The sequence below is a fragment of the Grammomys surdaster genome, unplaced genomic scaffold, assembly GCF_004785775.1.
Source record: "Grammomys surdaster isolate TR1022 unplaced genomic scaffold, NIH_TR_1.0 125756, whole genome shotgun sequence".
Classification (NCBI taxonomy): domain Eukaryota; kingdom Metazoa; phylum Chordata; class Mammalia; order Rodentia; family Muridae; genus Grammomys; species Grammomys surdaster.
Genome location: NW_021620588.1, coordinates 724,165 through 739,826, shown reverse-complemented (window position 1 = coordinate 739,826; position 15,662 = coordinate 724,165). Strand labels below are relative to the sequence as shown.

At 51.5% G+C, this 15,662-nt stretch overlaps 1 protein-coding gene across 4 annotated transcripts in view; it reads right to left on the bottom strand.

Annotated features, from left to right (window-relative positions):
* Nucleotides 1–15,662, bottom strand: part of Atp2b2 (ATPase plasma membrane Ca2+ transporting 2) — a 156,342-nt gene that overhangs the window by 7,474 nt on the left and 133,206 nt on the right. For 3 of the 4 annotated variants that reach the window (XM_028788637.1, XM_028788638.1, XM_028788639.1), the window contains 8 exons: nt 11,845–12,024; nt 11,574–11,661; nt 8,909–9,015; nt 8,142–8,333; nt 5,982–6,195; nt 4,466–4,677; nt 4,262–4,369; nt 1,993–2,175 (listed from right to left, as the gene is read on the bottom strand). In XM_028788637.1, the coding sequence (XP_028644470.1) occupies nt 1,993–2,175; nt 4,262–4,369; nt 4,466–4,677; nt 5,982–6,195; nt 8,142–8,333; nt 8,909–9,015; nt 11,574–11,661; nt 11,845–12,024 (1,284 nt within the window). Of the gene's footprint in view, nt 1–33; nt 121–1,992; nt 2,176–4,261; nt 4,370–4,465; nt 4,678–5,981; nt 6,196–8,141; nt 8,334–8,908; nt 9,016–11,573; nt 11,662–11,844; nt 12,025–15,662 lie in introns of all 4 variants that reach the window. The other variant, XM_028788640.1, reaches the window with a different exon arrangement.

Here is a 15,662-nt window from a genome sequence, read left to right as displayed (position 1 = left end):
CGACACGCGACTAGGGCTAGAGAGACTGGCTACGTCCTGGCTCTGGCTGGTGACGGAGGACTGTCTCCGCAGGGCCCCCTGGAAGGAGGCCCCGCTCTTGAAAGTATTGACTACTTCAATCTGCAACGGAGGAGAGAACGAGACAAGTTGCGAGAAGAAACGAACACCACAGCTACACAACTGACGGGCGCAACGTCACACAGCAGCCGCAGCCACGGCGACAAGGACAACACCACTTAAAACAAAAATACCAGACACACTCCAAGGTTCGGAAAGATGTCTGCTCAGCTCTGGGCCCACCTATAGGCCCCGGGAATCCCAAGCGGGGGTGGGGGTTGGGGGGTAGGGGGAGCGGCGTGTGACCTCTTTCCTCAATAGTGGCTCAGGGGCTGGGGTCGCGGTGATGTCAGAATGGAAGGGTGGCTTCAGGCATAGAGCCAGAGTGATATGGTGAGACCTCTGGGTGGACTGACTTTGGCCAAGGCCTAGTTTTCCTTATTTATTAGCTAGGTGACCTTGGGAAAGTCCTGTTCCTTTTCTTTGTGGAAGGGCAGTGCCATCCATGTGGCTGAGGTGTAAATACCTGGCCCACAACGCTGTTCAGAGACGGCAGGCTGAGCCACTCACACCTACCCAGGATTATAGTCATCAGGGGACTACGGTCCCCTCACCCTCCTGAGATATAGGGCAGTGTCACCTACCCCAACCCTCACAGGAAACAAGGGTTGCCAGGGTCCTGGTCACAGCAGGAGAGTCCAGGTCTCTGGGAGGCAACTCTGAGTCTAAAACCCACTCCCCTAAATTCCAAGTGGGTAGAACAGGGGAGTCATACCCTCCTCTCAGGGGCTGTATGAGTCACATGAGTCCCCATGGGCTCCAAGGAACTCCAATGGAGCTGTTTGCTGTAGTCCATGGAAATGAAGTGGCTGGCTTGTACATCGCTTGCCCAGATTGTTTGGGTGAGGGATCTGAGGTGATGCTCCATAGGTCTCTTTCTGGGCAAGAGATCTCCTCCTCTGGATCCTACAGCACATTCATAAACTACACCTGCCCTAGGCATGGGGACTTTGGAGCATGGGACGTGCATGTGTGTGTGGCCTTCCTGCGTCATTGCGTGCCACACAGTGGCCATCTAAGTTCTGTTCTGGAGATGAAGCCTGCTTTTGGCTGTGCATATATGTTTTGCTGTGTAAACTTGGTTTGCATGCGTACCTCTGTTTATGGGGATTTTAACCTTTGTTCTGCATCTAGGTGAGATCTAGGGTTGTGCTCGGGGATTCTCACAGAGGCAGCGAGTGTGTGTATTATCTGTAAAGATGGCTGTAGCTCCCAGTCTGACAATTTCCCTCCAGTATTGTCTGCTCCTCCTGGTAGTCACCCCAGCCACACTAGAACCCACACTCACCTCAGCCCTCATAGCCACCCCCATTCTTTCAGGGGATCCCTCTGGAAAACCATGGTGGGTAAGACTCATGTCAACTCCTACTGGGCTGAGAAAGTAAGTGTTCTTCCTGAGGCACACTCTGCTTCTGTAGCAGAAGTGTGTGTTTGTGTGTGTGTATGAGTGAGTGTATGTGTGAGTGTGAGTATGTGTGTGTGTGAATGTATGTGTGAGTGTGTGTGTGAGTGTGTATGTGTGAATGTGTGAGCGTGAGTGTGTGTAGTATGTGTGTGTGAGTGTGTGTGTGAGTGTATGTGTGAGTATGTGTGTGAGAGTGTATGTGTGTGAGTATGTGTGCGTAAGTGTGTGTGAGTGTGTATGAGTGTGTGTGTGTGTGAGTATATGTGTGAGTGTATGTGAGTACATGAGCTCACATGGCTGGAGGGATAGTGATGGCTCTTCTGAAGCCACATGACAGGCATGGGGAGTGTTCACTGAGCTTACTCCAAGGCTCCTTCATAGCCACCCTTCTCTCACATCAGAGTGTGAGGGTGCATTGGAACACACTGACCACACCCCAAGACTGGCCCAGCCCTAGGAGCTCCCCATACCTGTGTCTGGATCCGATTCAGGCCCCGGAACCACAGGATCTGGCCACGGCGAAGTTCCCGCTCTGCATGGTCTATCTCTTCCACATCCTCATTTAACTCCTCCTCAGGGATCTCCTCCTTCTGTGTTAGCCGCCCTGCCTCCTTCAGGAACTTGAGCCTGCTGGTAGGGATGGTGGCGATAACCTGCAAGCGATGTGCCCAGGTAAAGGTCAGAACTGAGGATTCTCCTCCCAGTCCCCGAGTCCCTCTCCCTCTTTTACTGCTCGTTTCCCTAGTCGAATGGAAAGCTCCCTCTTTAGGCCTCTGCCCATTCTAACTCAACTGTTTGTTATTTCTTATTAAAAGCCTTTTTACTCCACCCTCTTCTTCGGCACAAAGGACAGAGTGGAACAACTCGGCCTTGAGGAACTGGCCACTGTGACTTGGAATGTCCCAGGCCTTATTGGTCATGTGACCTAAGACCAATCACGTGCCCCACTGAGCTCTGGACTCCTATTGATAAGGCTTAGGAGTTGTGAGGACCTAGGCAGGTACTGTGTGCATGCTGTACAGAGCCTTCTGTGGATGGCCACCAGTGAGCACAGTGTGCACTGAAGAGGCCAGTCCTGGACCTGTGTGGGGTTTGTTTCCCAGGCTGATGCTTGAGAGTCAGATGTCAGAGGTCCCTTACATCTGTGAGGACAGGCAATGGCTGGACCATGCCCTCGGGCTTTCTGGGAATTCATGGTCAGTGCTGGTTATTAGCATTAACCTTACTGCACATGAGTCCATTCCCCTGGATGCTAAGGGAGCTCTCAGGGTGCAGGCCCCAGGTCCCCAGGAAACAGGGAAAGGGTCCTAATCAAACTTAGTTCTTCATGCTTCAAATAAGTGCCAAAGGACATTTGGACATATCTAAACTTCATCTTTGCGTTAACACTTGCCACTGGGATTTCTGCACTTAATCTTAGCCAAAGGGTAGGAAGTGATTCCTACTGAGACAGGGTCTTACCATGTAGTCTAGGCTGGCCTCAAACTAGTGGTGAATCTCCTGCTTCAGCCTCCCAAGTTCTGGGGTTACAGGCATTCATCACAATACCCCCGTGACCACTGTACCCACACACACCTCTTCTACCATCTCTTTTTTATCTTTTATTTTTTATTCTTTGTGACAAGGTTTGGATAAATAGCCCACCACACTGCCTTCAAATATGCAATCCTTCTGCCTCAACCTCCTGAATGTTGAGATTACAAATGTGTACCACCATACCTGGCTTACTACTGTGATCTCTTAGTCTAGCCTGGGACAACCTAAGAGAATCATCTTAGGCCTACGGTGATTCCACTGCCTAGATACCTTGGGAATAGTCATTTTAGCTCAGTTTATTGACAAAGACATTTCCCCCATGTGGGATCCTGAGTCAGAAGACTGGGATTTCAAACTGTCAGCAGTATGATGGGGTGTGTGTGTGTGTGTATGCATGCATGTGTGCATGTGCATGTGTATGTATGCCTAGAACTTGGGTAGAGGTAGAGAATGAGCCAGGTGGAAGAATGTTCTAGAGTCAGAGATGAAGTGGCCATCAGAGAGCACCTTCAAGTTAGGAGATCTCTAGATAGCCAGAGGACCACCTCAGGTCACATGGTGATGTGGCAGGATATGTCCCTGCTTAGTGCCACAGGTCACTATCCTCAAGATACCAATAAGTGATCCCCCTTTTAACATGTTGGCCTCAGGTTCTGAGTGGTAGCAGCCACTCCCAACATTGATTTTTTTTTCATAAGCATCTACTTTCAGCAAGTCATGCCAGTCTACAGCATTGCCTTTGGACATAAATTAAAGTTAAAACAAACTGCTGAGCCAGGCAGTGGTGGCGCACGCCTTTAATCCCAGCACTTGGGAGGCAGAGGCAGGCAGATTTCTGAGTTCAAGGCCAGCCTGGTCTGTAGAGTGAGTTCCAGGACAGCCAGGACTACACAGAGAAACCCTGTCTCAAAAAACAAAAAAACAAACAAAAAAAAAACCAAAAACTAAAACCAAAAAAACCTGTTGCAATTTAAAAAAAGAAAACACCGGCAGCAGTGAAACACAGATAAAAAGTCAAAATCAGAGTGTTGGTACCCACGTGGCCTGCATTTGGAGACTTGAATTGACTCCATTGCTCTGATGACCAGTGTTGGGAATGGCCTTCCCTGGTATGGATAGTAGGTACATGTCACAGCCAGGACCCATCCTGTTGCTCTTTTTTCTTTGGTTCAATATCCCCTACCCCCCTCCCCTGGCACACACCTGGCCCCAGACGAGCTCTCCCAGGCCTATGAAGATGCACCACATCCACTGGTCCAGCTGGAGTGGCGAACAGCTGAAGGGCTTCCCACCAAACTGCACGATCACTATCTGCAGGTCAGAGATCGGAGGGACAGACACGGAGATGGCACGGAGGGCTGGGGAGCCACCGCCTTGCCCAGCCCAGGTTAAGCGGGGGCTGGGTACCTGGATGGCAAAAGTGCCAAGAACGATGGTGCAGAAGATGGGGTTCCGGAAGATCCCGTCAAAGACGTTGCGCTCGCCGTGGATCTTGCGGGCGTTGATCTCGTTGAAAAGCTGCATCATGACGAAGGTGTTGAAGATGATGGTGTAGTGCTCCGAGGGTGGGGAGTGCAGTGGGGCGTTCCTTCCACTGTCAATCTGGAACATCTTCTCACCTGCCAAGTCAGAGGGTGGGGCCAGGCTGAGGTGCGGAAGGCGGGCTACAACGTGGCCTGTGGTTCCCGCTCAGTGAGCCAATCCTTTCTCTAGAGCAGCGGTTCTTAACCTAGTGGGGGTCACCAGGACACGAGGAACTGAACTGAGGGGTCACATTAGGAAGACTGAGAACCGCTGATCTAGAGGATAAATGGCTTGGGATCTGTTGCCTTTTCTGTGGACATCCGAGAAAGGTGGTATGCCAGCTGCCTTACAAAGTGACATTCCTTATGAAGGGTGACTGTACTGAGAGGACACAGATCCTTGAGGTAAGCCGCTACAGCTTAAGCAAATGTGGCCTGGGGACCTACGTATCTGAGGCCTGGTGCTATGGGGAAGTAGTGGAACGGAGTCTCATGTGGCCCTTGAAGTCAATATGTAGTCAAGGACGACCTTAAACTTCTGATCTTCCCGCTGTTGATTCCTGAGTGCTAGGATTGCAGGCAGCACCATCCCACCCGGATTATCTGCTGCTTAGGATGGAACCAGGGACTTGAGGCATACTGAATGAGGGTTCTCCCACATTAGCCCTAAGGGAGGTGGTGGAACCTCTTCAGGATGGAGTGTAATGGGACGTTTCAGGCCATTAAGGGGTATTGTCTTGAAGGGAACTGTGGGGCCTGGTTTACAACTTTCTCTGCTTCCTGGCCCTGAAGTGAGCGGTTTTTCCTCCCTTTGCCTTTGTCGATGGCCCTATACAGTGGGGTCAACTGAATATGACCTCTCAGAATGAGAGTCCAAACGAGACCCTCTTCTAAGCTAATTATCTCAGGAACCTTATTTGAATGAAGGAACACTGAATAAGGCACAGGCAAACACACTTGGCTCTGAGTGGCCGGAGAGCTAGCCCTCAGTGGAGAAGCTGAGAAAGGAGCTGACACCCCAACAGGTTATGTGTCCCTCCCCAAGGAAGTCTATATTCTCCATGAAGACATCTTCTTAGAGCAAGGTGAAGTTCCTAGAAGGGGTCAGGGACAGGGCAGGTTGTTTGGCCCAGGGCCTTGGCTCTCAGTGGCTAACGTAACATAAAGCTTTCATCAGTCCTGAATGCTAACACTACAGCCAGCTTTGAGGTGAGGCAGCCCTGGGACAGGGCATGACTACTTCTGGCTCCCTGTGTGCTGCAATCTGCATTTCCCTCCTATGCCACAGTTTCCCCATGACCGAAAAAGAATGACATGTGTAAAGCCAGATGTCAGCTGTCGGCCATGGTATGTCCAAGTTGGTGACCTAAGTTCAGAGGGGTGAGTGCTAGGGTGCTCACCCACGAAGAGCAGGGTGAAGATGAGGGTGAGCTGGTAGACAGCGTGGCCCAGGATGTTCTTCATCATGGTTCGTGAGATGAGCGGCTTGTTGCGGCCGTAAGGTTTCCTCAAGAGCAGAGTCTCGGTGGGTGGCTCTGTTGCCAGGGCCAGGGAAGCAAATGTGTCCATGATGAGGTTCACCCAGAGCATCTGCACAGCTTTGAGAGGGGAGTCCTACGACAGTGGCAGGGAGAAGACTGTCACAGAGTGGGCCACCACAGCCACAGAGTATAGGATGGACCCACTGCTGGGTCTCAGCAGGTTTCCACTACAGGATGCCGGCTGCCCAGGCTTTGGTGCTCTGAGCCTGTGCATGACAGGAGCTTCTGTGGAGAACAGTATGAACCGCCCACCTCAGTTTTGGGTCCACAGGCTCAGTGGCCACAGATCCCTGACTTCTGTAGACTCAACCATATTTTCTTCTATTCCCTTCCTGTCTGAGGCCAACATCCATTTTCTTAATTCCCTGAAGTCTCTACCCCTCAGTCTCAGGGGTTCAGGTCTCTCCTATCCTGGAGACAATGTCCTTGACTCTACTCCCAATTCTACCTTATTCCTCATCATCTTTTATCTTAAAGGTTAAAAAAAAAATCTACAACTCCAAAAGAAATGCCCTGTCATGATAAGAAGTCTGTCAGGTAAGCAAAACAGGATGCTAAAACACAGGTTATCACCACAAGCATGCCAGTGTGGACACTGTCAGATTCACTCTGCGAGGTCCAGGCTGGACAGAGCATGCTCCGTGTCCACTGACTGAAGAAGGTGATCCACTCATCCTTCACTCCTCACAGCTACAACAAGCCTTGTCTACAGCAGCCAGAGCCGGCCTCACCCAGAACCCTCTGTCCCTGGCCATTGGCTCTATTCTTGATTATCCCTTGGCCCATGGAGCACTCCTCCAGGAAGCCTACCCTCTCTGAAAGCTTAACAGCTTCCCGTCAGTCTGCCTTCTCTGTGCTTCCCTGGCTGTTCTGCCGTCTCACCGTGCCTGGTAGGGCTGCTCTGGGCTTTCTGCTACCTTTCCGCCTTATCTGATTACAAGATTCTCAGAGTCAGGTGTGCAATTTTCCCACCAAAGCCTGCATGGCCCTGCTCACTCAGGGATGTTGGGCCAACTGATCCTTGTCTCCAAACCTGTTTTCTTACTGGCATCTGTCCAGTCGCCAAGAAGCTGTCATGGCAATGGTTGTAAACCACCACTAGAGGGAGCTTTTCATCCACAGACCAGGAAAGAGGCCCCCTAAGCAGCCAGGGAACCCTCAATCCAACTTCCAGACCTGAGGTGGCACCTGTACATGGTCAATACTGTAGCCACCACAAACATCACTGTGATGGAGGTCACAGCAGAAGGAAACAATGTCCTATGGGCCATGTGGGTCTTGGGGACAGCTGCACATTGGACTCGGTTCCGCTCTGGGTAGGGGATTGTGTAACCAGGTGGTGACTGGAAGAAGTCAGACCTCTGAGACTCTCTTAGGACTGAAGTCGCTCTCCTTCCCCAGACCAGAAAGCCAGCTCCTGGGAGGTGCAGTCTGGTTATGGTCTCAGGAGACAGCAGGAGCCAGAGCGAGTGTCTGAGCATTCTCTCCTGAGCTTGCGTCTACCTCTGTGAAATGGTACTCACTCCACCTGGCTCCATGTGTCTCAGCGAGCAGCCTGCTGAGGGCCCAGTAGCAGTGATCTGGACAGAGAGAGCCTCACTGCCTCCTGTACCCACCCCAACTCTCTGAATCCGCTCTACTCCAGAGTGAAGGTCCCACACAGCTTGACTGGCTCGGGGTCCTCAGCTGGGCAACTGATCTCCCTTGGGCCTACACTGCCTCTGCTCCAGCTTCTGCCAGCCTCTGGAGCAAGGGTCAGGCAGGTGTGGGTGGACAGAAGGGCCTGAGGCTGGATATTTCTCATTTCTGGGGCCACCTGAGTCACACTACCTCTCCAAGTCTCATTTCTCAACTGCATAGGCTGGTGGCTGCATGGAGGTCCATGACGGTGTCCTGGTCTTGGGAGGAACACCACGATGTGTGTCCGTCCCCAGGGTTGTGATCTTAACAACCCAGAATGTCCTGGAGACTGAAGGCTGCCCCTTTTCCAGCCTTTGGTATGATTCTCCTAGGACCCACCTGTGTAATGCAGGCGCCTGTGAAGGCCACGATCACAGCCACCACGTTGACGGTCAGCTGGAACTGCAGGAACTTAGATATGCTGTCATAGACATTACGGCCCCACATCACTGCCTTGACGATGCTGCTGAAGTTGTCGTCTGTCAGGATGATGTCTGAGGCCTCCTTGGCCACATCTGTGCCTGCGATGCCCTGTGGAGACAGGGACAGGAGCCTGGTAGGGCAGCCGGAGAGGTGAGTGGCTCTATCTGGCCATTCTTACCTCTACACAACCTTAGCTAGTCCTGTGCACCTCAGCTCTGACCCAAAGGAACTGGCACAGTCAGACCATGCACACATACACATGTGTATGCATACATACATACAAACTTGTATACACACACACACACACACACACACACACACATATATATGCACACACACACACACATATATATATACATATATGCATGCACATGGTCACACAACCACCCTCGTGAGGCCAACATTCTTCCCTGGGAAGCCTGCCCTTGCCCCATTCCTCTTTGACCTTTAAGCACCCAGCAGGAGAGAGCTGACCCCAGCAGGACATGACTTGCCCCCTCCAGGAAGACCTCTGAGGCTAGGCTGGGGCTCAAAAGCTTGGATTTGCATGCATAGTATACGGAGAAGGATGAGTGTTAAGTGTATGTGGGAGTCCTGCAAGCCGGTGGAAGCGGTGTAGTCCAAGCTTACTATCCTCGCCTTTGAGACCCAGTCCGATACCACCTTCTTCAAGATTCTCTTACCATTGCGAAGCCCACATCTGCCTTCTTGAGAGCAGGCCCGTCGTTGGTCCCATCCCCCGTCACAGCCACCACCTGCCGCTGCTCAGTGTGTGTACTGTCGATGATGCCTAGTGGGTAGGAGGGTATGCTCAGGGCCATGGCCATCCCCGGGTCTCCGCATGGCCTCCTGTCCTGTCTGTCCAGCCGGCCCCTTCCATCCCAGCCTGTTCAGAGCCATCAGGCTCCTCAATAGCCCAGGTTGGTTCGGGGCTTCCCATTCTCCAGCACTGTCTTCTCTCACCGTCCTTTGACATGCTATCCAGAAAAACAGTCCTCTAGCTATTCTGTCCAGACCCATGAGTTCTCTGCATCTTCAGGGACTCTCACATCTGCTTTCCAGTACGTTCTACCTGGGAACTCTGGTCATACGTGGGGAGACCCTGACTGTGCCATTTGCCAACCTGCCCCTGTACATACATTCTTCAATGAAATGATGGGTAAGAACCAGACCTAATGCAACCATGCCTGCCCTTTCTGTCAAAACTATGGCTTCTGGCCTCGTTGTCCATGTGTAGGCATTGCCTTGTCTGTACCAGGCAAACAAACAAAAGCAGCCTGTGGAGGCAGGGGACAAGTTCCCAGATTAGGGGTACCATTCCCTCTAACTACCCCCCCAACAAAGCCCAGCTTCCATGCCTGGTTCCTCAGGGTTATCCTGGCTATTCCCATCAGCTAGCAGTCAGTCCAAATCCAACTGTCTCTGGCTCAGCCTGTTTGGACTCCTATCCCTGGAGTTGGCAGTCCAGTCTCTGACTCTTCTGGTTCTTTAGCCATCACTGGGCTCCTCAAAGGCAAGGAACTCACTGGGCCCTATGCTGCATGGTTTCCTGGGAGCCTCCTTGTGCTCACATCTCCATCCTGTCTCTCCTGGCCTCTCAGCAGCTGGTCCCACAGTGGACCATGCTCTTCTCTATAGACTTCCCTCCTGGGTACCTCCCAGCCCTGGGTACCTCTTCCTCTGCTTGTCTCTGTGGGTTCTAGTAGTCTTTCTATCATCACTCAGGTGGGTGCCCTGGGTTCTGGGACTTTCCTGCCTCCACATGCCCTTCCCCCATACGGCTCTAGCTGAGGCCCACATTTTCTTGTCAATGGCTGTCTGTTGCAGATGGTACTATTAGGACATCAGAGACTCCGGAAGACGTACATTAAATGGTTGGGATCTTATCTGGTCTGTCATGCCTGACACCCAGGTAATGGGGGTAGGCCTCTAGCTGGGTGTGTACAGGAGCACTCTATGGGATTCCTGCTGTGTCTCCATACCTTATCCATACACAACCTACTCACACACAGTACACCACCCATCCGTACTGCAGCTGTCACGTAAGATCCCAGTGACCTCTCTGCCTTCAGGTCACATTCCCAAAGCATGAGGAGTTTCCTAAATAACATTCTTCCTCTCTTGGTCCTCCCTCTACCCCATGCAGTGACACTGCCATTGGCCCACCATGGCCAAGGTCAATCTACCCCAGCTTCCTCTTGTTTCCCCCTGAAGACATCAGGGTCTCTGCACAATGTAGTTCCCCATGCTGTCTGGATCACAGCACTTCCCTCTCTTCCCTCTACCCCCATCTGCGGGGGTTCATGTCCTCCACAGCCTGAGCAAGAGTCCAGTGGCTGGAGCAGAACAGCCTCTTGTGCCATGCAGGGATATGATCTGGTGTCTGTCCTGTGGAGCCTGTGCTGTCTACAGCACACAGTAGGTCCTCCATAAATGCTCAGTGAAAGAGTCAGGGAGTGAACTGCGGATCCAGTGAGGAATGAGGGTGAGCTAGGCCCTTTGCTGTGGTGTCTGTAGTCCTGGGGTTCCATGATTCTATCCACAGGCCACATCTGTCTCCAACTTTAAGACACATGATTCTAAGGTACTTAGGGGTGATCCCAGGCAGAAGTAAAAACTGCACCTTCTAGACATTTTACAGATGGGGAAACTGAGACCCAGAGTGGACAGGCCTGTCAGGGCCTCAGAGAGGGTAGTAGGAGTAGTGAGAGCCAGGGCTGTGACACAGGAATGCTGACTGGGATAACTGAGGCTTTGTGAGTGGTGACCCTCTAATGGGGGAGAGGGGCAAATGTTCTAGCCTGCTATTCCTGGGACTTCTCACCCTCTGGGTCTGCTCACAAGGGCTGGTTGGAAGCTTCCTATGGGTCTCAACTTCCTAAATTCTGGCCCTGATAGAAGAGGAAAACGGGCTTCCTTTCAGATGACAGAGAACAGCAAATGCCACAAACCACGAGAGAGCAGACTCTATGGAAGGTTCCTGAAGATCTCCACAACAAGGCTTTATGCACATGGACTAGACCACCTCTAGCCCAGCCGGGCCCAGGCTCACTGCTACCTAGAGGAGGTCGGAGGATCAGAAGACAGTCTCACAGTTTCTTGATGTCCCCTTCCCCCAAGAGCCTCTACAGCCCTCCCAAGGCTGAAAAGGAATAAGTCAGAAGGTCTCCAGGGGAGAAGAATCCCTTGTGTATCTTCTCCCCTTCTACACTGTGGAGCCTTTGCTGTCCGTAGTAGTGAAAGACCAGCTAGAACACACAGTGAGGAATTGCAATGCCGTGCAAATTGGCCTTGCTTTAGGCTGGGTTAGTTCTGGGCTCAGAATTACCATAGTTACCCCAGGCTTACCTTTGACCAGGGTGTGCTTATCCGTGGGCGAGGAGCGAGCCAGCACCCTCAACTTTGGCCAGATCTTGTCAATCCGCTCCTGCTCAATCTGGAGAGGGGTGTGGTATGTCGGTGGGGTCACAGAGAGAAACCGAACCCCATGCAGAGTCACTGGGCTCTTCAGGGCACACCAGCTGGCTTCTGTTCAAGCATGCAGGGCCCATGCCTCCCGGCCCCCTCTCGAGATGGGCCCGCTGCAGAGCCTTTGCGGTGGGCGCATGCACATGCGTACCTCCCCCTTCTCGTTGCGGATCCTCCGATTGAATTCTTTGCCCTCCAGGCACAGGAAGTCCTCTCCAGGGTGGATAATGCCACACTTGATGGCGATGGCCCGGGCTGTGTTGATATTGTCACCAGTGACCATGCGGACTGTGATACCTGCCCGCTGGCACTTGCGGATGGCTTCTGGGACCTGTAAGAGAGGGTAAGAGCCATGCAGGAGAGCACCACTTAGGTAGGTCTTCCTTGTCTTAAAAAAAAAAAAAATCCAAGGGCCAACTCTTCTCCCAGGAAACCTCCCTAGGTAAAAAACCAGGGGAGGTTGCTGGTGCCTGTGGCCTTCCATTTATGCTTGCACAGGCATTACCAATTGATCACAGCATTCTCTGATTAAACCCAGTAGAGTCTCAGAATTCTCAGCCGTCAGAGTACCAGGCAGCTACTACCTATTGACCATGATAGTCTATCCTGAGATGAAACATTGTTTCTGTCCTGGACAGAGGGCATTGGAAAGACCCTAAAAAATCACCCTTATGTCTGGCCTCAGGCAAGAATGAGGAGTGGTGGACTAAGTACACTTAGCTTATCCGGGCTTCACCTACAAGCTCCATGGGCCATTCCCTTGTGTATTTTCAATGTTTGCGGAGAGAGTCATGTGCACTTGAGGTCATTTTATTTACACTGATTTAGAATAAATGCAAATGATGCTTCTTCATGCTAAACGGGACCGAGAGGAACAAAGCACTGGGTTTTTGCTGACTGAATTGACACACTGGTCAGCCAATCAGGAGGCAACAAGGCCCACTCTTAGAGTGGGCAGCATGCAGAGGCAGTACTAGTGTTCACGGATGACCCAAATGAGTAATGTGAACCAAAGCGGGGACAGACAGAGAGAGCGAAGGGCACCTGCTGCAAAGTGTCTTTGTAAGAGAGAACATGCCACTGTGTACAGACCCAGAGCATGCTAGAATCTTGGGCCTGTCAGGTGGGCCCAGCACCCAACCCTTCTTGCACACAGTGGTCCTGAGCCCTCACTCCCACCCCTGCCCTGCCAAGCCACTGGAAAGGGTCTGAACGAAACCCTCCAGGAGTCTCTGCTCTGTCTGTGACAAGACCTTACTGTGAGAAAGTGCCTTTGGGGTGGTCCAGGTGAAATGAGGGCAGGACTGGGATCCTCACGAGGGGGAGATGAGGATACAGGATCACAGCATGTATGCACACACATGTGCGTGTGCCTGCACGTGTGTGTGTGTGTGACTATGTATGTGACTATATGTACATGTGTATTATATACGTGTGATGTGTGAGAATGTATGTAAGCATGTGTGTGTATTCTGTATGTGCGTGAGACTCTGTACAGCTATATGTATGTGACTGTATGTATGTGTGTATACATGTGTGTTTGTGTGTATGATATATGTGTACGTATGTGATTATGTATATGACATATGTGTATATATATGTGTGTGTGTGAGTATGTGTGTGTCAGGAGGCAGCACACTTGCCTTGAGCCCCAGAGCTGCTGTTCTTCTAGAAACCTGTACCTTGTATGGCTTTGTCCCTAAGGAGGGAGTCAAGTGTATAGAAGGTCCTAGAGTGGAAAGGAGCTTTGCATCACCTGATTCCACCCCTCTGGTCATTGCCTAGATCTGTCCTAGGCAACCCCAGCAGATGGTTGGCCTAGACTCTGCTTGCACACCCCTGGTGATGGGGTGCTCCCTTCCTCCACGGTCTACTGATCCACAACGAAGCTAGGAGTCTGGCTTGTTCTTTCAAAGAACCTTTATTTTTCTCAGACGGAGTGTTACTCTGTCATACCTGAGCTCTCCTACAGAGATGGGGTCTTTAGGAGACACAGACTTCAGTGCAGGCTGAGACTAAGGGCTCTGGAAAGCTTAGGGGAAGCTGAGTGGAGGAGAAACCAGGGAGTGCTTCCTGGAGGAAGGAGTGTTTGAGCCCGTTCTGTTCTGTCAAAAACAACTGAGGTTTTGGTATGAGGGAGTGTGCAGGGGCTTAGGCCATGTAGATATAGAACACAGAGAGAAGTCCTGCCCACATTGCTGATCTCAGGGCAAACAGACAGAGAAAGCTCTGGGTGTGGGGGGCTTTGTGGCTGTGCTGTACAATGTGTGTGTTTATGTGCGTGTATGTGTGTGTGTATCTATCTATGTAGATCAGGCTAGACTTGAACTCACAAACAAAAAGCCCCAAACAAAAACAAACAAAACCAACCAACCAACCAACCAACCAAAACCACAAAAAGCCAGTTCTGGGAGAAGCACAAGGCTTCAAGCCCCCTCCCAGGCTTTTCTCTCATAAATCCAATGGGGGCTCTCTGCAGCGTCTGCAGTGGTTCAGGTCTGCAATGTTTATTCCCTAAGGGCCCATATGTTGAAGGTAGGTCCCCAGGGTGGCACTGTCAGGAGGTGCTAGAACCTTTAAGAGGTGAGTTGTATGTGTGATGTGTCTTGGAAGGGAACTATGGGATCCTGGTTTCTTCTGCTTTTTGTTTCTCAGCTCTGACATGAACTGCTAGTAGGCACTGCTGTGTGCTTCTGTCAGGATATACTGTCTTGCCACAGGCCCAATGACCATAAACTGACCCCTCTGAAGTCGTGAGCCCAGCTGGAGCTCTCCTTTCCTTTTTATAAGCAGACGATGTCCAGTGTTTCGTTACAGTAATGAAAAGTTAGGTTTTCCATCTCCCCCTTTGCCCTCTGCCCCTGCTGCCTGGAACAGCCTTTCCCTCAGCCTCTCTGTGGCAGCGCTCACTTGTCTTAGTCTATGCTTAGTGCGCTCTACTCAGGAAGCATCTCGAGTCCTCCAACCCAGAGGGACACTTCATTAAGTTGTTCTGAGGATTTTTTTTTCGTGCTCACTCATTCAGTCAACAAACAGCAATGGAATATTCAATTGTTCTGAGCCTTGAGGATCGACATCATTAGACTCAAGTCTCAGGGGCATGGGTCTGCTTGAAATATGCTTTCCATATAAATAAAACCAGTGTTAGCTATTTCAAAAAGTGGCTTCCTCTGCTAAAATTATCCTAGATAGTCTCACTGAGGAAAAGCAGGAAACGGGCGCTTCCTGTTGTCGTTACATAAAGGCTTTTAAACATCTGCTGTTTCTGGTGACAGCCGGTGTCTGTGACTCTGAGGGCTCTGAACACCCCGCCCTGGGTAACCCCCAACCTGTCCCAGAACGATGCTCTCCTGACAGCTTCTTCCAAGCTAGCTTCTGTCAGCCCTGGGATTGTTTTGAGTAGGGACTTTGGTGAAACTTGATGTTGCTTTGGCTTGGGTGGGCCTGAGGGAGGAAGGCAGTGAGGCAGCGGAGAAACTGAGGTAAAGAGTGTTTACCTGCAGTTGAAGAGGGAGTCTGGGAAAGTGTGGAGACCCACCGCAGAGCCCCTCTGGGCCTCACCATGCTGGAGCCTAGTACAGGGTGCTAATTATGTGACTCCAGGAGCCATGTGCTGAGAGAAGGGACAGACAACAGAGAGCCTGGAAATCTGCAAGAGACACCTGAGACAGGTGATGACATTGTGAACAAGTCACCCACAAGACTGGTGACAGGGGTTGCCTGTGAGGTGGGAAATGGAGCTCACCGTGAAGTAGAACTGGGGTCTGTGTGTGCTATGGGCTCACTTTGAGGTGGAAACTGAAGCTTGGGTGTGACAGAGGCTCACTGTGTGGTGGGAACTGGAATCAGGGTGTGACAGAGGCTCACTGTGTGGTGGAAACTGGAATCTGGGTGTGGTAGGGGCTCACTGTGAGGTAGGAACTGGGGCTTGGATGTGCTGGGGGCTCACTGTGAGGTGGGAACTGGCCT